Raw genomic sequence first — 26155 nt, 5'->3', positions numbered from 1 at the left:
TAAAAAGAAGTTTTCAGGCCGGCCCCGTGGCTTAGTGGTTAAGTGCGCGCGCTCCGCTGCTGGTGGCCCGGGTTCGGATCCCGGGCGCACACCCACGCACCGCTTCTCTGGCCATGCTGAGGCCGCGTCCCACATACAGCAACTAGAAGGATGTGCAACTATGACATGCAACTATCTACTGGGGCTTTGGGGGAATAATAAATAAATAAAATTAAAAAAAAAAAAAAAAGTTTTCAGAGTTAATTCTTTTTGATCCTGGAGTTTGGCTCGTTCCAGAACATGAAATTGCTCAACAGTGAAGGATCATTTGTCTGGCCCTGACAGTAGCTAAATTTCAAGGGAGATTTACGCCCATAGCATTTTAAACTTCGAGCCTCCTCACTCCCTGCTGGACCTGTTTGTTTCATGAGGAGAGTACCGAGTCAGTGATTATGTGTAACCTGCCATACCTACCCACTAAAGTAAAACAGTTGAGCAGAGCAAGTATTCTTCCAGAGACATAAAACCTGGATGTGCTGCAAGGCATTGTCGGCTTTCTTTCCTTCCACTGGAAAGACCAAGGTAAAGGCCTATACAGACTGACATTCAGGAACCATCACAGACCAGGGCCAAGCCTTTTGAGCTGTGAAGTTCTCTTTTTTAGTGGGTGTGGACAAAGTAAACAAAGTAGTGCAGTGCAATCTAAAGCTTAGGCCAAGAGTGACTGCTCCCTTTGATTTCAATGGAAAATGAAGCCTCAATTTGTTGTGGTGCTGCTGATTGTTCTAGATTACACGTCACATTTAATTTTATACGTTGGTTAACATTTTCCCTGTCTGTTCTGGATTCACTTAAAGGTAACATTTTTATTTCCTAATTGTTCAAAATGTTTGACTTTAGAATAATGGCCCAAGTTTTGCTAGTTGAGAGAAACTCTTACAGGGCATATGGTAGCTGGTTTTCTGAGAATCGTTTATTTTCCCAGAGTGAATATTGCTTACTTTTAAAGTTGTATGAACACATTCAGGTCACTAAGTGCTAAATGGTGTGAGGAGGCTAATATACCTATTTTATGCTACATATTGGATTGGATTTGTATTGGTGAATCACCTGATCTGCAGCTTATTGAGTTTATTTAGAAAACTGTTAAAAATTAACTGGCCTTGAAAAGTTGAGTTGTTAAAACCACAATGAGATACCATTTTTCTCACCCAACAGACTGGCAAAAATCGTATGACACTACTAAGTATTGGTGAGGATATGAGCCTTAGAACTCTTATTTCCTGCTATTAGAATTGTAAATTGGTACAACCACTTTGGAAAGCAATTTGACATGACCTAGTAAAGTTGAGTATAAGCCTACTCAACAGCCCAGCAATATACTTCTTCCTGGTCTATACCCTAGAGAATCTCTTTCCTATATGTACAAGACTGCTTATAGTGGCAGTCTTCCTAATAGCAGTAAAACCGGAATCAAGTGAATGTCTCTCAGCAGTAGAATGGATAAATAAATTACGGGATATCCACAAGTGGATTACAATTCAGTGGTGAAAATAAGTGTACCATAGCTACATGTCATCGATATGAGTGAATCTCAAAGACATGTTGTTGAGCAAAGATAGAAACTTGCAAAAGAATACATACAGTTGGATTCCATTTAGTAAAGATCCCCAGGAGGACAGACTAATTAATACGTTCTTAAGAAATGCCTACACATCTGGTAAAACTATAAAGAGCAAGAAAGTGATTAAAAATTCAAGCTAATGGTCTGGAGTTGGGTGGGAGAGGGTTGGTGGGAAGGGAGGAATGAAATGGGGCAGTAGCACTCAGGGGCTTCTAAGGAACTTGTAATTTTCTATTTCTTAAGCTGAATAGTGGGTACGTGAGTGTTTGCAGTCATTTTATTCTTTAAACCATACCTATGTGATGTTTATATACCTTTTGTACATAAGAATAAATATTTGAAAAACTTAATGAATTTCCAAATTATACCTATTTATTCAACCAATGGATTCTTGATGTAAACAGGAGAATCAAATTTAATGGTTACTTTAGCCACTGATACTGCTTTTCCAACCTGAGTCTGAGACTCCTTTTTGCATCTTAAGTGGATCAAAACCAGGTCTTGCCTGCTCTTTAGTAGAAGAGGACACATGTGCTCCCTTCCCTCCTTCCTCCCACCTCTGGGAGACTGTGGTGAGGGCTCTTCCACTCATGTCCTCTGAACAGCACAGACATCTGTGATGCCACCTGTAGCTAAAGATGGTGCTTTCATTGTGAAATCAAATGGGAAATAGAAAACTATCAGGCCAGCCCTGTGGCTTAGCGGTTAAGTGCGCACACTCCGCTGCTGGCGTCGCGGGTTCGGATCCTGGGCGCGCACCGACGCACCGCTTCTCAGGCCATGCTGAGGCCACGTCCCACATACAGCAACTAGAAGGATGTGCAACTGACATACAACTATCTACTGGGGCTTTGGGGAGAAAAAGGAGGAGGATTGGCAATAGATGTGAGCTCAGAGCCAGTCTTCCTCACCAAAAAAGAGGAGGATTAGCATGGATGTTAGCTCAGGGCTGATCTTCCTCACAAAAAAAAAAAAAGAAAACTATTGAGCTGTAGTTTGTGTTGCTGAGCATTTGTGAACAGTGTTCCCCTACAAACTCGATATCTGCTGAACAGATGTCTTCTTTCCTGTGCTCTTTTAGGCTGGGAGCCATTTATAGAGCCGTGGCCATGCTCTGTATCCTGGCAGCAACAGGCAGCTAGTCGTCTCCATCCTCCTCGACTGAAGCTGGAAGCCAAGGCCAAACCCCGTTTGGATATCAATATCACTTCTGTACTAATTGGTGAGTGGAAAGCTGTCTTTAGAAGATTGGTACCTCTCTGTACATAAGTCCCTTGTCTGGAAGACTATTAATCCTGGTTTAGCAAATACTTGGGCCCGTATAAGACATCATTTATTCATCATGGCTACTTTCCTGATAAACCTTAACTTAGCCTCATGATTCTTCTCAACCCATTGTTCCAGAGTTGGCATCCCATATTAATGCTATGAATGATCAAGCAAGAGCCTAGACTACTTGGGGAACATAAATGTCCATCATGAACTTTCTCTCCATGATGCTTGGTCACTGGGGTTTATTAAATGTTCTAGAAGTGAGTTTAGATTCACTTCTCTCAGGCTATTCATAGAATAATTCTTAAAAGGTGTAATTTTGACTTTGTCTTCATAGTAGGATAAGTTGCCTGTGCTGTTTCCCAACAAATATCATGTTGACCTCACTGAAAATCCCTGTGTTAAAGGGTTGCCAAGCTAACTGTGTGTGTTCTGAAAGTTTCTTTGAAAACGCTGAAATGTACATTCCTGGATTCAATGTAGTGAGTCAGAACCAGTCTATGTTTGTATTTATACCATCTAAAAGAAGAGTAACATGATCATACAGTCAGATAATGCCTACCTTTGCTGTGAAAACTCACATTCACTATTTGAATCTTTGGTCTCACGATCTGATTTTTGGTAATACTGTAGTTATCTCTGAGTGATAACACATAGTGTTGTAAATCTGTGAACTTCCTTCAGTGTGTGTGTTGGATTGAGGCTCTAAAATATCCTTTGCCTTATTCCATGTCAGAGTAAGATGGAGAAATGAGACCATAAGTTTATTGATACCCAAATTTTAAAACAACTGTTTTACATTAACAAATTTTTCATTAATTTTCCTGGATAATATCACCTATGTAATGGTAAATTGATCTCATGACCATTCTGTACTATATGATTTTGACTCCCACAATGTTTCTTGTATAATCTGATCATCTGGAAGTTTAGATGAAGTTTTGGGTAATGCTTTGAAAAGCTACAATAAACAAGGGCTTACCTCAAACAAAAGTTCTGTTGATATTTCTGAGCATCTGTCTATTTAAAAATACCTTCCAGAAGGCATTCTTGTCCGTGGTAAAGCTGTTTGTTTTTTTATCTTCAGTTCTTTAATACTGTGCTAAAACCCAGAAACATTGCAGTGACCTCTTAGTGTTTGAATAAATCTCATTTATATAGCCAAATATAAACCAGAAACCAATCCTTCTTGTTCTAAAAAGTATAATACCTTAGTTAATATAAAAAGTCTTTATCCAGGTGTGGCACATCGTAATTATTTTTTAACCTGCTCTATTATAATTCTCCTCTCAAAAGAGTAAAATACTCCTGGAGAATTATCAGCTGGATTTCAGCCTCCTGAGTCTGGTGGTTTTTTAACAGCCTCCTAACTGGTCTTTCTGTCTCCAAACCCTGTCCTTTAGCATGGTCTACCACACTCTTCACAAACTAAGTCATTCACTTTCCTGGACTTCTCTGCTGTTTCCCTACCCCAATATGTTGTGCCAAAGTCACAGCAAAGTATTCAGTGTTCCCCAAATGTGCCATGTACTTTCATGTCTTGAAGTCTTTGCACATGCTGTTCTCTCTGCCTGGAATGTCCCTGTATCCCTAATCCCACTGGTAAACTCTAACCTCTGCTCATTCCTCAAGACCTAGAACAAAGGTCCCTACCTCTCTGAAGAATCCTGTGGACTTTGGTGTATACTTCCCTACTTCTGCCAAAGTAGAATAAATCAAACCCTGTTCTGTGCTCCCTTAGAATTTTATTTATATCTTTGTTTTAGCTCCTTTCACATTGTGGTATAGTTATGTGGTGATGGTTGTTTTGTTAACATTAATTTCTTACAGTGGAATGTGAGCTTCTCCAGGGGACAAACTTTCTCAGAATCTAGCAGAGTGCCCAGCATGTAGTGAGGCATTCAGTAAAAGCTTGTTTTGCTGAATTGAAATTATTTGACTTGAACCCTCCATCTTTTCTACTTCTATTCTTAATATCTTTGGGGAATTCTTTTTTAGACCAGTATGTAAGTACCAAGGAGTCGTGGATGGCAGATTACTGTAAACAGGACAAGGAAATAGATTCAACCACATCAGAAGACTGGATGGGCTCTTCAGTGGATCCTCCATGCTTTGGACAAAGTAAGAGTTTTCTCTACAAATGTCTGATTAAATCACTGTTGACCTGAAATCCAGATAGAACCATCATTTTCTATGGAAAAACCTACCGGAAATCCTGACTATCTTCTGTTTTAAGTCTTTGCAAGAGACATTTTTCTGGCGCAAAATACTGAACTTTTGATATAAGCTCTGATTTCGCCTTTGTGAGGGAGAAAAAATCTGCAATATACAATTCCTAGATTCTGGTAACATTGTGTATGAACTGGTGCACCTGAAAATGCATTAAGATCAGCCATTGGTCAGTTCGTGTTTTACTCAGCAAAACGTTCCAATTGATTGGACTCTTTGACTGGATTTTTAAAAACATCTTTCAGTCTTCTAACTCTAGAGATAGAGAGTTTGGATATATTCTTGAAGAGAGGGAGGGCAGGATCCCATGTAGGAAAAATTGTTAGAAGGGGCCCCTGTATTGTTCATAAAGTATAAAAGAATTGAATACCCAGCCTCTTGAAGAAAGAGGAATCAGTTTCTCTGTTAACGATGTTTTCTTTCCTTATTTAACGCTTCACCGTGGAGCTCTGATTTCCTCAGAGCTGGGCAGTTTGTGATGGCCACAAGCATTGTCCTTAGTTGTTCCACGAGCTGTTGTCATCCAAATTCAGCTCAGCCCCACTCTTCCAGTGTGGTTTTTTGGGGAGTCTTGGATGGACTTCACGTAGCTCATGAATAGTTAAATATTCCATCTGGTCTGCAAACATGTCATGGGAAGATGGATTTTCTTAGTGTATGAAGTATTTGAACTGATTCGTCTCTCCTCAGGGTGTATAAATGGACTTTCTATCTGCCTTGTACTTGTAGGAGGAGGGACAAGGAAATGTCAGTTATGCTTGCTCTCTGTCTCCCAGACTGTTGCTTCTGAGTCTCAAGGTCATTGCTTAGGAGCCAGGGCTCTGCAGATATCACCAGCTTCAACTCTGGCTCCTCCTCTAACCTTCCCAGTTTGTGTGTCAAGAGAATGTAACATAGTGTACCCAGAAGACTCTGAATAATCTTTGTAATATGTAATGTGTCTTAGAGAGTGTGTTTCTTAAAACATTATTCATACAGGGAGATCTTAAATCCAGAGTCAGTGCAAACACTAGGAAGGCCTAATCTTTGGGATTTTTTTTGTCCCTTTCCTGCCCACCCCCCCCTTTTAATCTTCTCCTCTTTCCTTGTAGTTAATAAGCTGCCTTATCTATGTTAAATGCCAGTACTAAATTAAAGGTGGATTTTTATTTACTTATAGATTTTTATGGTTACTTAGGCTTATAAAGGTATAATATATCTTTTTAATTAGACGTAAGTGGATATATCTAAATTTCCACACCTCTTTTCTTATTGGAAATTCCTGGGTGGTAGTATAGCAAATGGGATTGTATTTTAATAGGCCTACTAACGTAATTGTTGGGCATTTCTTTTGAAACTTAGTCGATTTGAACCTTGTTAAACTGATCATAGACTTTCAGGTCTTATTCATGAATATTTAGTCACATTTCCCCCAAATTTCTACATTTTATTCAGGTCAGCTTCAAAATGAGTCCTTGGAATAGAGTTTCTTAATATGAAATTCAGCCTAAGGGAGCTGCTGATTTCTCACATTTCTTTAGCAGGGGAAAGAAAATAATGGCCTCATTTTTGACATAATTGTTGGCTTTGTTCATTGAGGGCTGAGACTCTGCAGGTAAACCTGGACGGCATGGCACCTTGTTGAACACATTAGTTTTCTATTCCAAGAACATTTTATGGAAATATCCAATATAAATATTCTAAAAATTTCCATGTATAATTTATAATATAAATAATACTATGAGATAACTCCTTAGTAGAGACTGTTAAACTTGGAACACAGACTGACTCTTTCTCTTGAATTTTTGAGACCCTTGGGGGATTAGCGTTCCAGTGCTGCTGCCTTTTCCAGTTAGAATGGAGGAACTCCCACTAAAATCTCCACTGATTGGTGTTGGTAACTTCTCTGTGCCACTTAAGAACATACATGCTTTACATTAAAAATCCTCAAAAGGCTTGTCATTTGGTTCGAGAGAATGTTGAATACATTTTTTTTCCCCACTTGAGAAAGAAAGGAGCATGCCCCTTTGACACGTCCTCCACAGTGAAAGCTAGCATGAAGCTGTCTTGCTCACTTCGTCAAGTACCTTCTTGGCTCTAGTAACCACTGAAGGGAATGATCCTATGATTGCATGAAGCTTGCTTTTTTTGTAATGTACTCTATTTGTGCTTATGTTTTGGAGGTGAGTCTGCTTTTTCACTATATTTATTCTTACCCTCTAACTTTGTCTCTCCTGTCTACCAGGCCTCCCCCTTGTCTACCTTAGAACTAGGAGTACAGCCAGTCTGACTAACCTAGAGCACCAGATCTATGCTAGAGGTACAGTATAGCCAAGCGAGGGCTTGCTTTATTTTCCTGTTTTAAGAACTGCCTTGTATGTTGATTTTCTGTGAATGGGAGCTGAATGGGGGTATATTCAGTTTTGAGTACTTTGCTTTAGTAGCAGGAAAGAGCATTTCCAACTACTGGAGAGTAGTGGCACCTTATATCAGAAGGAAGTGATGTGCTGATTCTTATGCTGTCTCTTCCACCTGCCTTGACCCGTGGTGGAGGTGGAACCAGCTCCACAATGTCTGGTGCAGAAGCATCCAGTGTCAGTTAGAGGTGATGTCTCATGTTGAAAAGCAAGTAAATGAAGAAAACCATCCTCCATCAAGCAGTGCTGCAAGTCTTTGTAGGATACTCAGTGAACATTGATTACGGTAATGCAAGAGGCTCTATGAAATAGGAGCTATAATGACCAGGAATAGAGCTAAGAAAAAATTTCCCAGTAAATAATTGCTTAGACACAAATCTTAATTTCTTTAGGTATGAATGAGGTGCTTAGGAGATAGAAAAGAAAATGTTCTTTATTTCTATCTGTGGCCTTTTAAGGTTTCTTGAGAATTTGGTAAGTAAATATGAGAGAGAGCACCACAAACACCAAGGAAGTGGAATCCCAAGATGTTCATTTCTTCATTTGTTTGAAGGAGGGCTATTTAATCTGAATGACTTATGTTTGGATTTGGCTAACACCAGATCCTGGGTCATGACATATTTTGTAAAAAAGGGCCATTTGAGCTCCCTCTACCAGGAGTTCAGAACAGGGATGTTAATACGTGGGGGCAGTACTGTAGTTTTTTTCTGGGAGGTTTTGCCGAGATGGATGTTTGGGGGAGGGCTCACAAAGAAAGCTGTGATTGAATCTTCATTTATTCACAGAATTATACTTCTGAGCTTTTCTGTATCTGTCATTGGATCTTTCAGGCTGAGCAAAGCATTATTCCTGCTTAGCTGCTGCGGACAGAGAGGCTCAGAGAGGCTAAGTAATTTGCCTTCTTGCACATGACTGGGTAGTAGCAGACCTGGGACTTGAGTGTATTTCTTATCATTTACAAACCAGGCCCTTTCTTTTTTTTTTTTTTTTTTTTTTTTTAAAGATTTTATTTATTTATTTTTCCCCCAAAGCCCCAGTACATAGTTGTCTGTCATAGCTGCACATCCTTCTAGTTGCTGTATGTGGGACGCGGCCTCAGCATGGCTGGAGGAGTGGTGCCTCGGTGCGCACCCGGGATCCGAACCCGGGCCGCCGGCAGCGAAGCCACGCACTTAACCGCTAAGCCACGGGGCCGGCCCACCAGGCCCTTTCTGATAGACTGAGCTGCTTAACATTGCACAGCGTGAAAACCTGCACTGCTTATAATGGCCAAATTACCCTGTGTAACAAGTCCAAAGGGAAGAAATTTCCTCAGCTGGAGCCATTTGAAGACCGACTTAGACGTGAGGAGCCGTAGGTTCTCTCAGCCTGTGAAGAAATTAGATCTGGTCACTAGAGGCAGATTTTCTGAGGCCACCAGGGAATACCGTTCTCTTTGATGGACTTGGGAATTTTGTTCTCTGGTGCTGTGCCAAAGGCAAATGCACAGTTGATTTGGACCCTAGTGCAGAAAATGTCAGATTGGTCCCCTGGTATTGGGTTTGGGTTTGTGAGCACTCCAAGTATTTTATCCTCAGAGAGGTAGGTTGCTGAGATCTGTGTTGGTATGTGTAATCAACACAAGAAGCTTGGGAACCTCAGCAGTGTTCCTACCCAGGCTATTTAATTCCAAAGCAATAGACTTGTGAATATCTTTATATGGATTCCTAGCACTTTATTCTGTATTACAACATGATCAAAGCCATTTGCCACCTGTTCTTTTTAAATCTAATTTGCAAATGGAAACATACAGTCTAGCTCACAGTGGGATATGAAAGCACATCTGGCTTCTTTTCCTCCTGGGTCCTTTATCTACTGTAATAAAGCAGCCCTCTCAGTGCACTCATGGAGAGGGAGGTGCCTTTCAAGGTGCCACAGTAAGTACTGTTTCCCCTGCAGACAGCTCTTAAAAATTTTTACTCCCCCTCTGCTCTTGTCAGCAGCCTCACAGCTACTCCTTAATTTTCTCCTTGATGAACACTATGTTTTTAAAGCAACCCTTGGAAACTAAGTGAGGCCATTGGGATGAGAAATGGGTATATTCTAGGCGGAGATTATCTCTAGAAGTATTTGGGGTGTCTCTAAAGACTAATCACGAAATCGTGGGAACACACAGGAGACTACTCATTTATTTAGCATGTTACTGTTTCTCAGACTCCCCTAAGCCATTGTCCTTACCAAAATAGAACTTGTCTGAACCTGAAATTGCTTGTTTTGCAGTGTTTATAGTACTAACTTCTGAAAACTTGAGAAAGTACAAGGGAAAAAAGAAAATGATTATTTTCTAAGAGGCAGTAATACTGATGTTTATGATATTGCCCCATGCCTTACTCAAAGCTAGGAGAAGGCAGAGTCTGTTGCAGTTTACCTTCTTGTTTTGCTGGCAGGAAACGTGGTCCTGGAAAATGAATTTAATTTTGCTATAGTGTTCTCAGTCGGCAATTGCAGTCAGCTCTAGATGTCATTTTCTCCACAGCTGCAGACCATTTGGGTCTCGGCCTTTCTCAGGCTGTCCTCGTGCTTTAAAGCTGGACACGTAGTAAGACTGGGCTGTGCCCTTTTTTGTTGGTAATGTATGTGTGGTGTGAGCACGTCAGCCAGGAGGCTCCCAGCACTGGATTGCTGCTGCCTTTGTGGTTCCTGCTGCCACTTCCCTCTTTCTTTGTGTGGCCAGTGGAGCAAACACAGGCCCTTGGGGAAAGGAGCTGCTGCCTCTCCTCTCAGCACTCTCTGTTCCACGCCAGACCATGCAGCAGGGCAGTGGTGCCGGCAGACAGGTCCCGAGGCAGCCTGGCCCCTGGAAAGCTTTCTTTGGCTGTTTCTGGCCACATGGTTTCTCACTTCTCTGATTTCTTATAGGGCGTATAGTCAGGTCAACTCTCTGGAGAATTCGATTACTTACAGTCTTGTGTTGATCAGTGTTTCCTTCCAGTTTCTCTGGTTAGAAGCTATTTTGTGAAAAGAAGCCATATTTTATGTTCCTTTTGTAGTCTCCCAAGTACCCACCTTATAGCGGATGGTGGTGATATCGGTGTAAAAACAGAAATGAGCTAAAAATTTCATTTAAAAAGCTTTGGACTAGTATATTTCTGATCTTCCAGGGAGAAAAAACAAAATAACTATTAGTATAAGAGAATAGGAAAAAATGTTTTTGTTTTGTTACAATATACGTAATATGACTAAAGTGTGACTTTTATATGAAGGGAGGCTTTTTTAAAGTACAGGTGTTTTGGACAAAGTTTAAACAAGTACGTGCGATGTATCTTGTTACAGTTTGGGTACCTATTTAGAATATACTTCTTGGGGGTGGTGGGGGTCCATTTCTCTCTCTCTCTTTGTTCCAGCCAAGTTCGGTCCTGATGTCTTCTTCTGAAATAAAGCCTATGAGAGTTGTGGGAGAATTGGGGGCTGGGAGTAGTCATACGTCACAGCCAGTTATCAGGGGACCAGGTCATCTCGTAGCAGGCAGCAAAATAGAAGGAGATTCCATTTGTCCTGTCAGCACACCTGTGGTGGTCCCTTCTCCTTCCTCCACCTTCAGCCCCTTTGCACAAGAGACAATTTTGGGACTGTCTCCAGGTGTGGGGAGGGTCTCTGCCACACACATAGAGGCACATGTTAATGGCCTTCTTCTCTTATTCATAGCAGAGGTGAAAACCCCCAAGCGCCGGCAGCCATTTGTCCCTTTTGCTCTCAGGAATCACACAGGCTGCACTCTGTGGTTTGCCACCCTGACCACCACGCCCACCAGGTAAGGAACACTTACCCTGTCACCCTGAGCCATCTCTGCCACCAATGGCTTCTGTGAACCAGCTCAGTAGAGCAGGATGGGCCCCTTTTGGAGGCTCTTGGGATTGTATTTGGAGCAGTAACTTGCTGTCTTGCTGAGATCTATGATGGAGGTTCTGGTTCTATGTGGAATCTGTAGTCAGGGAAGTAGATTCTGAGTCTGAAATGTCCACATTATGATCTTGATCCTGGTACACATTACGTTTAAAGTCAAAGTCAAGCAAATTGAAAATGTGAGTAGGAAGTGTGAAAGGAAAGTCATCCTGTCTTTTCTCCTCAGTCCCCATCCCCACTCTTAAAAAGAAGCTGTATATGGTTATTAAAGCAAACATTTTGCATTTTTCTTCCAAGACTGCTTTGAAAACACCTCCCATATCCCCCACCCCCAAGAATTATCTTCCAAACCTAAAACACACTTCACCCCAGGTGGAATTGGGTGGAGTTTGGAGAACAAATGAGAGTTTACCTAAGCCAAGTGAGAACATTCTGTAACGACTTTCTGCCTGTTTAGACCTCAGCTCCAAATACATGCTAGCCTTTGCAGTTCAGGTAATGAAGTGCATGAAATGAGGAACAGAGTCAACTGATTTGAAACCACATTTCTCCTGCCTTCACTGAGTATGATAATGCTCTGGAGGAGATGTTTTTTGTTTTTTAAAAACAGTTTAGGTCTGCTAAATTCTAGGTAGTCACTTAAATACTTTTAAAAGTCATGACTTAGTTTACATAGCATCTTATGTACTAGTCTCTGCTGCTAGAGGTAAGTGACTATGTAGTGATAGCTTTCAGCTATTTCTAAAGTTTCTAATAAGTCGTGATTGATCACGAAGATAACTTCAGTTGTTGACCTCTTAGGTCATGCGTTGTAGCCAGATTACACAGCCTTATTGCTGTGAATCAAGTTCCGGGAGGGTTTCTGCTCTGAGCACCGAGCTCTGTGTGACAGGGAGTTGGAGAGAAAGAGGGACAAGCTTTTGTTGTCTGGTTTGGTTCCAGGGCTGCACTGTCTCACAGTGGGAGTCCAGGGGTGGTTCCAGAAGGGAACGGAACATTTCTTGATGATGCTCACAACGTTAGTGAATGGCGGGAAGTCCTCACGGGTGAAGAGATTCCCTTTGAATTTGAAGCAAGAGGAAAGCTAAGACACAGGTAAAGCATGGTTTATTCTTTTCCTAAAAAAAAAAAAAAAATACATATGATGTAAATGACTGTCCCTAATGTTTTGTCTTTTCACTTTCCTTTATTAATGATTTTAATATTTTATTTTTAAAAGATATTTCAAAAACCAGTGTTTCCTTTGAAAAAATATAGTGACTGTCTTGCTATCTTAGAAATACGTGTCTTTGCATTAATTATCTCTTTATTTGACATGTGAGGTGATAGTGTATTTCACATCATTTGGTTGAAGCATAGACAGATCATGACACTCAAGTTCATCGCATCCTAGCCTGGTTTTCATGATGCTGTGGTGACATTGTGTTCTTAAAAGGTTATCAGGGCCGGCCCCGTGGCTTAGCGGTTAAGTGCGCGCGCTCCGCTACTGGCGGCCCGGGTTCGGATCCCGGGCGCGCACTGACGCACTGCTTCTCCGGCCATGCTGAGGCCGTGTCCCACATACAGCAACTAGAAGGATGTGCAGCTATTACATACAACTATCTACTGGGGCTTTGGGGGAAAAATAAATAAATAAAAATTAAAAAAAAAAAAGAGTTATCAAAGCATGGTGATTTCAATTTTAAGATACATATGTGCCACAGAGCGCTTTTAGCAAGCAGATGGTTTCAGGAAGCAGAGCCAATAATGATCAGATATTCTGATTCTGAGGAGGATAAGAGTTAACTCATCTAGGGAGAGGGCTAGCTGATGTACGTTCAAATAGCAAGCCAGGGACTGGAGTAAACCTGAAAGAAGGTCACTGAGAGATCATAAAATGGTCTAATCAAGTGTCCTTTTATTTGCAAACATTTTTAAGTGGAAGGGCTATCCAGTAGATAGTGAATAGCTTAAGATTTTAGCATTTGAGCCTCATGTCTGTTTTCAAGCTGAGCTGAAATTTAAGAGGTTGGCTTCAGCCTTCTGTAGTCACATGCTTTCACGGTGCTCTCAGTCTTTGTGTGCAGACTTGCTTCATCGTTTTGCATAGCTTTGTACTGGCACACATTATTCCCCAGTGGCAAGACTTCTGAACTTGTGGGCCCCTAGTGATTTTACAGGAAAAAAAAAAGTTAAAAAGAATCACTATGCTGGGCACTTGTACCTGGAAGCCATGTTAGAATTTCCAGGAATGAGTGGTTCTTGGAGAAGTTCTTGGAGACGCTAGTTATAGAACCGTTGGCTGTATTTCTTAATAAGCACTGCCTCTGTTGTATCAGAAGGGATTTGACCTCTTTGTCATTTCCGTTTTAGTTTCCGTGCTTTGTAACCCATTTCAAGTCCCACTGTTCTGCTTGAATTCATCAAAATAAATGCCTTCTCTGGCTTTTCCCCTTTTGGCACACTGTCCCCTACTCCCTGCCTCCCTCCCCAATTCCTGTCAGCCTCAAATCCAGTTCCCCATTTCAGGCTTCTGGCTTCAATTAGGCAAAATCTAAAATAGAATTAAATGTGCAATTTCCTCCTGTTCCTCCTGTTTTGCCCACTGCCTTCTGCTCCAATTTCAGCCGAGCACTTCAGCCCTGAAACTCCAAGGGCTGCATCCCTCAGAACCTGTCTGTAGTCCTGTCGGACTGAAGCCAAACAACCAAATGTGGTTCTGAGAGAAGTAGGGTGTTCAACAAAAGAACCAAGAAGAAAATGTCATTTTATGCATTTCCAAGAGTATGGTTATATGATTAAATTGCTAGTACAACATTTTTACTGCCCCACTGAAATGATTTTAGCTGACGTTGTTATTTTATAAAGATTGGGGTGGGAGTTGGGGGAGGAAAGACGGGGCTAGTATAAGGATTTGCACGGTTCGTACAAAGGGATGGTAAATGTCACTCTTGTCCAAGCTTTATAAATCTTGCAATTTTGTTTTAAGTGTAAAACCCAGTTAAAATATTCTCTTGATTTCTCTTGCATTAGGTAATCACCAAAAGGCTTAGCTAACTGGGTTTTTTTGTCATTATATAGCAAATCAGATTTGAGTCTTTGCTTCTATTTTTCTTCCCTTTTTAAGATTGCGCTTAATGTCTTTTTCTGTGTCCTGCCTGACAGACACACCCATGATCTCCGGATTCATCAACTGCAAGTGAGAGTAAATGGCTGGGAGCAAGTGAGCCCAGTGTCTGTGGACAAAGTTGGGACATTTTTCCGATACGCAGCACCAGATAAAAATTCATCTTCCTCTACGGTGTGTGGCTGTAGAATGGGTGTTTCATGGCAGAGTAGTGCCCTGGCCACACCCCCTTAAAGCCAGGCAGCCAGACAGTTAAGCCTGTAATAGCTTTGCTCTAGTGAAATTTTCCTTTTATTTCCGCTAGCTCAAGGGAAAAGACATAAGATTATTTGGGGTCAGTCATAGGCATTGGTAATCAATATGTAGGTAAGCCCGGCAGTGGTTAATTTCAATAGAAGAACAAGATCTAAAATTGATGTTAGCACATGTTACCTCACCTGTGCAGATCCATTTCATACTCAGTTGGCCTGACTGACAATTTACTAGTCTACCAAACATGTATTGGCTTTATTTCACATATGAATTTCAAGTATTCCTTTATATACGATCTTCTTTAAATTTCTTATAATGCTGTTCCTTGATCCTTCTAGCTCTCTGTCTCCAAATCTTCTTCTCTGGCGTAAAGACCGACGTCCACTCTCTTTTCTTTTCTGATCACACATCCTCTCACACTCCCTTGCCCTGACTTCACTCCAGCCTGTAGTTCTGCCTGGGGAGTGACCGAGGGCACACCCCGACTACAGTGTGCAGATGGAGGCTGGTGTCCTGGCTGATGCAGCCGCCATGGTGCTCTTGCCCATACTCAGTCATACTTCGCAGGATACCTGCACTCATTTTTGAGTAGCAGTGTTGAGTAGGAAAGTGCAGATTTGCAGAGAGATTCTAGCTTCATTCATGAAAAATATTCTTGGAGAACACTGCTCTTTCCGCTGTTTCTCTCTGGTGCCCCAAGTTTCTTAGAAAAAGAAACTTTCTTTCAAGGTTACTTTTCTGCCTAAATTAACGTCTAGTAATGAAAGAAACAGTTCCCTCCAGATAGCTTTGTATTGTATTGATGCATTCTGGAGAAATTTTGCATACATTGAGTGGTTGTAAAATGAGTATTACTTTTCCCATATCTTCTAAAATAAGATATTTTCTCTTCGTAGTAGACCATACTTTACCTAAGAGTATTTACAAACACCACCCTTCCAAGCAAACTACATTGTCATTGAATTTAACGATGCCTGTAATCTTAGGTCTGTGCTGACTCTCTGACTTTTGGAATCTTCCTTAGATTGGCAGCCCAAGCAGCAGAACGAATATTATTCATCCCCAGGTTTATGTGAGTATGATTTTCCTGTGTCACTGTGTTTATTGAGTAGATACATTGCACCTGAACCATGCATAGACATATTTCTGGATGATCAGAGGACTTTGTGACATATATATGGTTGGAATTTATCTTTGTCTTTTTCTGTGAATGATTACCTTCCTTTTACAAGAACATGCAAGAAAGTGTTTTCACCTAACTTGGTGTGTGAGAATGAGTGTGTTTTGGTCCAAGGTCTCCTTTTCTTACTAAGTTAAAATGTAAATTAACCCTTGTATGGCTATATGTATTTCATAGTTTGTGGTCCAAAAGTCATCAAAGTAAATAAGAATGAAAAATACTAAGATTTTTTTTCCCCCATTTGGCTTTTCAAACATCATCAGAAGATGACATTAAAGAACTATTTTTAGGTTTTTGCTTATAATTTCTTCTCCCTGAGGATAGTAAGTTTTGAAATGTGAAATTTCAGGTAAGCTTGGAGGCGACAATATCAAGATTTAAAACAATTGTTGTTGGGCCTCGGCTCTGTTGAGACTTTCCTGGACTGGGTCATTGGAAGCTCTGCTGAGGATTATGCCCAGGATTGTCCCTCTGAAAACACTCCAGAACATTATAGTTTGCCTTTTCATTGGGACTTTCTGGAAGTCTTAGTTTAAAACATGGAGCTCTTCATTTTATTGTTTATTAGGTTAGTTTTCACCTACTGTTTGTTTTAATAAAAAAGTTGGCAATGTGAAAAGCTTGGATCTGGTGTCATTTGTTTCTCCAATAAAAAAGCGTTGTCAGTCTGTTCTGGACACTCATTCAAAGAATAGTATTTTCAGAAACCTTCTCTTTGGTGTACCTGAGATGGGTTTTATACTTGGAAAAACAATTTTCCTGGCACATGGTAGTAGCACAAAATGTGTGTTCAGTGTGTGAATGAACATATGGGAAAAGAAAGTAGTGGCTGCAACCCAACACCAGAAATAAGTTATTTCCCTCCATTATGTTGAGTGTCTGAACCTTGGTGTCCTCTTTATAAACGAGTGATTCTTAACAGAACTTAGAAAGTTATTGTGAAGAAAGAGTTTATTTTTAAAGTTTTTTGAAATACAAATGTTGGTTTTTCTATAGGCATGTCAATGAATAGTGTATGGGCCTAGAGAGTAAATTTTATGACATTAAGAAAAAGTTATTGTTCCTGTGAAAGGCATACCAACACAGACTCTTTATTATACACTCTCAGGATTTTACAAAGACAAGTTATGATCTCAGAGGACTTCCTTCTGTTTTTCTGTGTATATTTGGGCAGCACCCAACCCGTTGTTAATGTTCAAGGAATGTTTATTCACTTTGTTATTAATTAATGTTTATTCACATTGATATTCATATCAGAGAAGGTAAATCATTTAATGTTTTGGCAAGTCCTACCTCAGTGTTTCTAAGCTTTTTATTGCTTTGGGTGATTTTTATTCCCCTCCAGTAGAGTTGAAAACAAGTCTTCTTCACGGTTTCTATATAAGGGGTGATGTGTAGGAACGCAAGGGCATTATGAATGAAGGGTAACTTCCGGCAGATACTTTCTTACCAAATTGCAAGACTTTTGGAAAATTTGATAGGTTATTACCAGTTGTAGGTGAAGTTCTTTAGAATGTGTCTGGAGACCTAGGACTGATTTTATTTTGTGACACACTTTGTGACATCACATCTGAGTAGATTATCTATTTTTATAGAAATGTTTAGAATTGGCTGTTTAATAGTGTATATTTGTAGAATATTCATTCCTGTTATAGCTGAGTGATTTTAGGGCTTAATGACTAATTTCACTGAAGAGCTAGAGTAAGAAGATGCTTTGAATTTAGGCATTCTGGTTGGTATTATTGTATTTTGTGTGTTTTTTTAATTGAGGTAACATTCATTTACAACATTATGTAAATTTCAGATGTACATCATTATACTTTGACTTCTGTATAGGCTGCATCGTGTTCACCACCAGAAGTCTAGTTGCCATCTATCACCATATACACGTGCCCCTTTATCCCTTTCGCCCTCCCCCCATTCCCCTTCTCTGGTTACCACCAGTCTATTCTCAAGCTATACTCTCATTTCTGTCTCTTTTTCACAGTTCTCTTCACTCCCACCTGTCCGGGTGGTCTTTGCCGTGACTATGGAAGGCAGTGCTCGGAAAGTAATCACTGTCCGATCAGCCCTGATTGTGAAGAACAGACTCGAGACGCCAATGGAACTAAGATTGGACAGCCCATCAGCTCCAGACAGTAAGTTGTGACACGGTCTGTCTTCCTTTTATCCTGAGAGAGTCGAGCTTTGAGGGGAGGAGAGACCATTGCCTAAAAGCACTAACACTCGTCTCTGTGGCAGAGCCCGTGGTGCTTCCCGCCATCATGCCGGGGGATTCTTTTGCTGTGCCTTTGCATCTCACTTCTTGGCGGCTGCAGGCCCGGCCCAAAGGATTGGGTGTGTTTTTCTGTAAGGCTCCTATTCACTGGACCAATGTAGTGAAGACGACAGAGGTTAGTAGCAGCAAAAGAGAGTGCCACTCTATGGACACGGAAAAAAGCCGGTTCTTCAGGTATGCATGGCCGCTGCAATGGCATGTAAATTTTGCCTTTTTTTCCCTTCCTTTTCTCTCTAAGGGCCCGTAGTGATTCAGTTGTGCTTATTTAAAATCCTGAAGTCCTTTTTTCTTAAGTTCTTATGTTAGAGTTCATAAGAATTCTAGTGTTAACCCTTGGCAGTGGTGGGACTGTTGCTTATCATCTAATATTTATGGGAGAAACAACTAACACACACACTACTCACACATATAAGATTAGAAATGTGCATGTCTGCATCAGCATAAAGAGAGGACATGTAGGGAAGGAAGAAAAAACATTACTAGTTTATGTTCTTAAATTGGGAAGCAAAATCCTGGTGTTGGGAGTTTTTCAAATGTCGTATTTCAATGGAATTTGGATGAAGGACTAGTATGCACCTAGTATGACTTTTTTTGGAGACTTTGACAAAATTATCTAACCATTTAGATTCCTGTTTTCTCCTCTGAAGAATATAAGTAATATGTTACTAGATTCAATATTGGAAAAAATACCAGATTGCTATTGTTAGATCCTTCTAAACTTAGACTTTAAATTTATTTTGATTAGAAATTATCAGCTTTAGGGCCGGCTCCGTGGCTTAGCGGTTAAGTGCGCGCGCTCTGATGCTGGCGGCCCGGGTTCGGATCCCGGGAGCGCCCTGAGGCACCACTTCTCTGTCCAACGCGAGGCTGAGTCCCACGTACAGCAACTAGAAGGATGTGAACCTATGACATACAACTATCTACTGGGGCTTTGGGGGGAAAAAACTGAATAAATAAAATCTTTAAAAAAAAAAAAAAAAGAAATTATCAGCTTTAGTTTCCTTTATAGTGAAGACAGGCATTCATTTAGTTTAAACTTATAGAAGAGGTGTAAGAATAGTGTAAAGAATTCCAGTATACTGTGTACTCGGATGTGCCAGTTGTTAACAGACTAAAGGGAGAAATAAAAAGACACAGCCATCATTGGCGATTTTAGTGCTTCCCTCTCCCATTTACAAAACAAACAAAAACGATAAAGATATAAAAGGATTTGAATAGTATTATCAATCAGCTTGCCATAATTGACATTTATAAAATACTTTAACCAACAACTCCAGATTGCACATTCATTTCAAGTATGTGTGGCACATTCATTAAGAGAGACCATCTACTAGGCCATAAAACAAAGATCGGTAAATATTAAAGAATTGAAACTATACACAATATATTTCATGATCACAATAGGATTAAAGTAGAAATCATTAACAATAAGATGCCTGCAAAATCCCCAAATATTTGGAAATTAAACAGCACATTTCTAGATAACCCACGGGTGAAAAAACAAATCACAAAGTAAATTAAATATTTTGAACTGAACAATAAAAACCAGACATATCGGGGCTGGCCCGGTGGCGCAAGCGGTTGGGTGCGCGCGCTCCGCTGCGGTAGCCTGGGGTTTGCCGGTTCGGATCCCGGGTGCGCACCAATGCACCGCTTGTCAAGCCATGCTGTGGCGGTGTCTCATGTAAAGTAGAGGAAGATGGGCTGGGATGTTAGCCCAGGGCCAGTCTTCCTCAGCAAAAAAAAAAAAAAAAAAGGATTGGCAGATGTTAGCTCAGGGCCGATCTTCCTCACAAAAACAAACAAACAAAGAACCCCAGACATATTAAAATATGGGGGATGCAGCAAAAGCAGTTTTAGAGGAAAATGTACAGCTTTTAATACTCATATTAGAAAATAAGGAAAATGTAAAATCACTGATCTAAGCTCCTACCTTAAGCTAGAAAAAGAAGAGCAAATTAATTAAACACAAAGAAATAGAAAAAGAAAAGAATAAAAATAAGTATGGAAACGAAGGATAAAAATCATCTGATTATCTCAGTAGATGCAAAAGAAGCATTTGACAAAATTAAACATCCATGTATGATAAAAACTGACAACAAAGTTGATATAGAAGGAACATACTTCAACATAATAAAGGCTTATATGACAAACCCACAGCTAACATCATTCTCAACGGTGAAAAGCTTTCAGCTTTTCCTTTAAGATCAAGAACAAGACAAGGATGCCCACGCTCACCACTTTTATTCAACATAGTATTGGAAGTCCTAGCCACAGCAGTTAGGCAAGAAAAAGAAATAAAAGGCATCCAAATAGGAAAGGAAGAAATAAAACTGTCACTACTTGCAGATGACATGATACTATATATAGAAAACCCTGAATACTCCACCAGAAATCTGTTAGAACTAATAAATGAATTCAGTAAAGTTGCAGGATACAGAATTAATATACAGAAATCAGCTGCATTTCTATATGCTAATAATAAGCTATCAGAAAGAGAAATTAAGAAAACAATCCAATTTACAATTGCATCAAAAAGAATAAAATGCCTAGGAATAAATTTAACCAAGGAGGTGAAAGACCTGTACTCTGAAAACTGTGAGACATTGATGAAAGAAATTGAAGATGACACAAATAAATGGAAAGATTACTGTGCTTGTGGATTGAAAGAATTAATATCGTTAGAATGTCTATACTACCCAAAGCAATCTACAGATTCAATGCAATCCCCATCAAAATACCAATGGCATTTTTCACAGAACTAGAACAAAATATCCTAAAATTTGTATGGAACCACAAAAGACCCTGAATAGGCAAAGCAATCTTGAGAAAGAAGAACAAAGCTGGAGGTATCATGCTCCCTGATTTCAAACAATACTGCAAAGCTATAGTAATCAGAACAGTATGATACTGGTATGAAAACAGATATATAGATCAATGGGATAGAATAAAGAGCCCAGAAATAAACCCACACATATATAGTCAATTAATCTATGACAGAGGAGTCAAGAATATACAATGGAGAAAAGACAGTCTCTTCAATAAATGGTGTTGGGAAAACTGGACAGCTACATGCAAAAGGATAAAACTGGAACACTATTTTACGCCATATACAAAGATAGATTCAAAATGGCCTAAAGACTTGAATGTAAGACCTGAAACCATAAACTCCTGGAAGAAAACATAGGCAGTCAGTTCTTTGACATCAGTCTTAGCAATATGTTTTTAGACCAGTCTCCTCAGGCAAGGGCAACAAAAGCAAAAATAAACAAATGGGATTACATCAAACTAAAATGGTTTTGCACAGCGAAGGGAACCATCGACAAAACCGAAAGGCAACTTACTGAATGGGAGAAGATATTTGCAAATCATACATCTGATAAGGGGTTAATATCTACAATATATAGAGAACTTAATATCAAAAAAAAAATCTGATTAATAAATGAGCAGAGGACTTGAATAGACAGTTTTCCAAAGAAGACATAACAAATGGCCAAGAGGCACATGAAAAGATACTCAGTATCACTAGTCATCAGGGATGAGTATCACTAGTCATCAGGGAAATGGGGCTCAAAATGAGATATCACCTCACACCTATCAGAATGGCTTTTATCGAAAAGACAAGAAATAAGTGTTGGTGAGGATGTGGAGAAAAGAGAACCCTCGTACACTGTTGTTGGAATGTAAATTGGTGCAGCCACTGTGAAAAACAGTATGGAGGTTCCTAAAAAAATTAAAAATAGAACTGCCATATAATCCAGCAGTGCTACCTCTGGATATTTAGCTGAAGAAAACAAAGGCACTAGTTCAAAGAGAATATGCACCCATATGTTCATTGCAGCATTATTTACCATAGCCAAAATATGGAAGCAACATAAGTGTCCATTGATAGATGAATGGATAGAGAAGATGTGGTATATATTTACAATGGAATGTTAGTTATAAAAAAGAAAGAAATCTTACTATTTGCACCACCATGGATGAACCTAGAAGGTACTATTATGCTAAGTGAAATAAGTCAGAGAAAGACAAATACCATATGATTTCACTTATATGTGGAATCTAAAAACAAAACTAAACAGAAACAGACTCATAGATACAGGAAACAAACTAGTGGATACCAGAGGGAGGAGGGGTTGTGGGGGCAGGTGAAATAGGTGAAGGTGATTAAGGGGTACAAACTTCTAGTTATAAAATAAATAAGTCATGGGGATGTAATGTACAGCCTAAGGAATATGGTCAATAATATTGTAATAACTTTGTAAGATGACAGATAGTAACTAGACTTCTTGTGGTGATCATTTTGTAATGTATATAAGTATTGAATCACTCTGATGTACACTTGAAACTAATAGGATATTGTATGTCAATTATACTTTAGTAAAAAAAGTATGGAAATCAATGAAGTAGAAAGCAAACAATAGAGAAAATCTATTGATTTTGAAATCAATAGAAGTTGGCTTTTTGAAAAGATTCATAAATTTGATAAACCTTTCATAAGACTATTCAAGGAGAAAAGAGAGAAAACATAAATTACCAATATAAGGAATGAAAAAGGGGGGCATTATTATAGATCCTACAGACATTTAAAGGATTAAAAGGAGATATGAATAATTTAATGCAAATAAATTCCACATTGGAATGACAGATTTCTTGAAAAACACAAATTACCAGAACTGACACAAAGAAGAAATATAAAATCCAAATAGCCCATATCTATTAAAGAAATTTAATTTATAATAAAAAGCCTTCTAGGCCCAAGGTGGCTTCACTAGTGAATTCTACTAGACATTTAAGGAAGAGAAAATACCAGTTCTATGCAAACTTTTTCAGAAAATAGAGGAGGAAGGAAGAATTCCTGACTCATTTTATAAGGTCAGCATATCCCTGATACCAAAACTGATACGGATATTATAAAAAAAAGAAAATTATGAACCAGAATTCCTCCATGAAGAGATCCAAAAATTCTTAGCAAAATATTACCAAATAGAATCCAGCAAGTATGGTCTATCCCAAGAATGTAAGATTAGCTTAACATTTGAAAATCCATAAATGTAAATCACCATATTAACAGACTAAAAGAGAAAAAAAACATCAGATCATCTCAGTAAATGCAAAAAAAAGCATCTGATAGAACTCAACGCTCATTCATGATAATGCTCAGCAAACCAGGAATAGAAGGGAACTTTTTCAGTGTTAAAGGGCATCTCTAATAAACCTACAACTACTGTTTTACTTAATGGTGAAACCTTAAACGTTTTTTCCTTGAGATTGGAACCAGCTACTCTATTTGACATTGCACTAGTAGTACTAGCCGTTGCAATAAGGATAAATAAATAAACAAGAAATTGAAAAAGCATAAAGAACAGAAAAGAAGTAAAACTGTTGTTGTTTGCAAATGACACAATTTGTGTAGAAAACACGATGAAATATATAAGAAAATTATGAGACCTAATTTATCAAGATTTCAGAATTCGGGATCAACCTATGGAAATCAATTGTATTCTTATATTCTAGCGATAAACGATTGGAAAACGTGATTTAAAAAAATACCTTTTACAATAGCATCAAAAAACATTACCCAGGAGGCCGGCCCCGTGGCATAGTGGTTAAGTGCACGTGCTCCGCTGCTGGCGGCCTGGGTTTGGATCCTGGGCGTGCGCCGATGCACTGGTTGTCAGGCCATGCTGTCCCACATAAAGTGGAGGAAGATGGGCATGGATGTTAGCTCAGGGCCAGTTTTCCTCAGCAAAAAAAGAGGAGGATTGGCATGGATGTTAGCTCAGGGCTGATCTTCCTCACAAAAAAAACAAACAACAACAAAAAAAAACATTACCCAGGAGTCAATCTAAGGAATGATATGCGAGTCTTCTACCCTAGAAATTACAAAACCTTGCAGAGAGATGTTAAAGAAAACCTAACTGAGTGGAAAGATAAAACCAAGTTCATGGATTAGAAGGCTCAGTGTTGTTAGGATTTCTATTCTCACTAAATTGTTCTGGAGATACAACCCAGTTGGCTATTGACAACCCAATTGGTTATCAATAGGATAATGAATAAATAAAAAATGGCCTATTCATACACTGGCATATGAATCAAATACTGATGCATACAACAACATGGCTGAATCGTTAAAACTTCACGTTGAGCAAAAAAAAGCCAGATGCAAAGTAGTACATAATGTATCATTCTATTTGTATGCAGTTCAAGAACAGGCACAACTAATCTATAATGATAAATATCAGAACGTGGTTGCTTGAACGATGGGAGAGGATAATGGTTGGAAAGTATTATGAGGGAACTTTCTGGAATGTGAGAAATATTCTATAACTAGTTTTGAATGGTGGTTATAGAGGTGTATATAGTTGTCAAAAGTCGTTTATAAATTTAAAATCTATACATTTTACATGCATCTTTACATTTTATTGTGATTTAATTATACCTCAATAAATATGTTTGGATTGAAAATTGTAATTATCTTTTGAATGATATTACTTATATTTGAATGAATTACTGAACCATTTTAATGTTATGCTTTCTCATACTCAGCTAAGGAGAAAAAATTCAAGTTCTTCATTCAAGTCTAATGATTTTCACACCATTTTGTCTTCATAGGTTTTGTGTGGCCATAAAGAAAGAGAATTATCCAGATTACATGCCCTCAAACATATTTTCTGACAGTGCAAAACAGATTTTCAGACAGCCTGGGCACACCATATATCTCCTGCCAACTGTGGTCATCTGCAACTTGCTGCCCTGTGAACTTGACTTTTATGTCAAAGGAGTGCCAATCAACGGGACGCTGAAACCCGGCAAAGAGGTGGCTCTGCACACAGCTGACACATCCCAGAACATTGAACTGGGTGAGGATATAGTCCAATAATCATTTGTAGTGATTCTATGAGAAAATGTCAATATTTTGTGATTATTTAGTAAACATTTTGGAGAAATTGTAGCACATGTAATATCTCAATTAGCCAGCTCAAAGGATGCACGCAGTTTAAAAAAAACAATGAAACTTCTAAGATAGGAAATTATCGAAAGAAAAAACTGAATAAATCCAGAAGATTTACAGAAGCAGCAGTCACCAGAGCCTTTTTTCTTCTGTTGCTCTCTCTTTTTTTTTTTTGTGAGAAAGGTCAGCCCTGAGCAAATGTTCGATGCCAATCCTCCTCTTTTTTCTTTTTTACTGAGGAAGATTGGCCCTGACCTAACATCGTGCCCATATTCCTCTACTTTATATGGGATGCCGCCACAGCATGGCTTGACAAGCAGTGTGTCGGTGCGCACCCGGGATCCAAACCTGCGAACCCCGGCTGCCAAAGCAGAGCGCACGCACTTAACTGCTTGCACCACCGGGCCGGCCCCTCTGTTGCTCTCTTGATGTGTGACTACAGGCAGTCATTTCATCTTTTCAAACCATGCTTTTTCCTAGCTGTAAAATGAGCACAATCGTATGTCTCTTCTTCTCTTCTCAGGAAAGGGAAAAGTGTTTGCTGAGCACGCACTGTGCTCCAGGCATTATGTCAAGTCTGTCACACACATGATCTCGTGTGATCCTTACAGCAACTGTTATTTGTCCCATTTTACTGATGGAGAAATTGAGGTGTGGAATGTGTAATGCATCAAGTAATTTTCAGTTGTAGGGATGCATAAAGTCAAGGTAGACAATTATCATATTTGCAGCACTCATAACAAAGAGCTACTCTGGAGTGTGAGCAGGAAGTATATTTCTTTAAGGCTGTGGTAGACATGTTGAGATAATAGTGACTCAGATATTTATCTTGTTACAGCTTTGTGATTTCACTGTATCATCTCATTTCATCTTCATAACAGCACATGTTTCAGGCAGAAAGAACAGCTGTTGTCCCCATTTTACAGATGAGGAACCTGAAACTCATTGAACTTAAGCAGCGTGTCCCACGATGATAAGCTTGCATTTCAACGATTATATAAA

At 39.4% G+C, this 26155-nt stretch overlaps 1 protein-coding gene across 9 annotated transcripts in view; it reads left to right on the top strand.

Annotated features, from left to right (window-relative positions):
• The window catches only part of VPS13D (vacuolar protein sorting 13 homolog D), a 255871-nt gene that overhangs the window by 88708 nt on the left and 141008 nt on the right, over positions 1-26155 (top strand). For 6 of the 9 annotated variants that reach the window (XM_087446782.1, XM_087446786.1, XM_014783875.2 and 3 more), the window contains 10 exons: positions 2685-2825; positions 4874-4996; positions 7329-7403; positions 11185-11290; positions 12325-12477; positions 14527-14662; positions 15765-15812; positions 17908-18058; positions 18162-18372; positions 24814-25061. In XM_087446782.1, the coding sequence (XP_087302908.1) occupies positions 2685-2825; positions 4874-4996; positions 7329-7403; positions 11185-11290; positions 12325-12477; positions 14527-14662; positions 15765-15812; positions 17908-18058; positions 18162-18372; positions 24814-25061 (1392 nt within the window). The remainder of the gene's footprint in view (positions 1-2684; positions 2826-4873; positions 4997-7328; positions 7404-11184; positions 11291-12324; positions 12478-14526; positions 14663-15764; positions 15813-17907; positions 18059-18161; positions 18373-24813; positions 25062-26155) is intronic. The other 3 variants (XM_014783876.2, XM_087446783.1, XM_014783877.2) reach the window with 3 other exon arrangements.

Source organism: Ceratotherium simum, chromosome 22 (genome assembly GCF_057802395.1).
Source record: "Ceratotherium simum simum isolate JZ-2026a chromosome 22, ASM5780239v1, whole genome shotgun sequence".
Lineage (NCBI taxonomy): Eukaryota > Metazoa > Chordata > Mammalia > Perissodactyla > Rhinocerotidae > Ceratotherium > Ceratotherium simum.
Note: the sequence above shows the minus strand (reverse complement) of the source record. Positions and strands in the feature narration are given on the sequence as shown.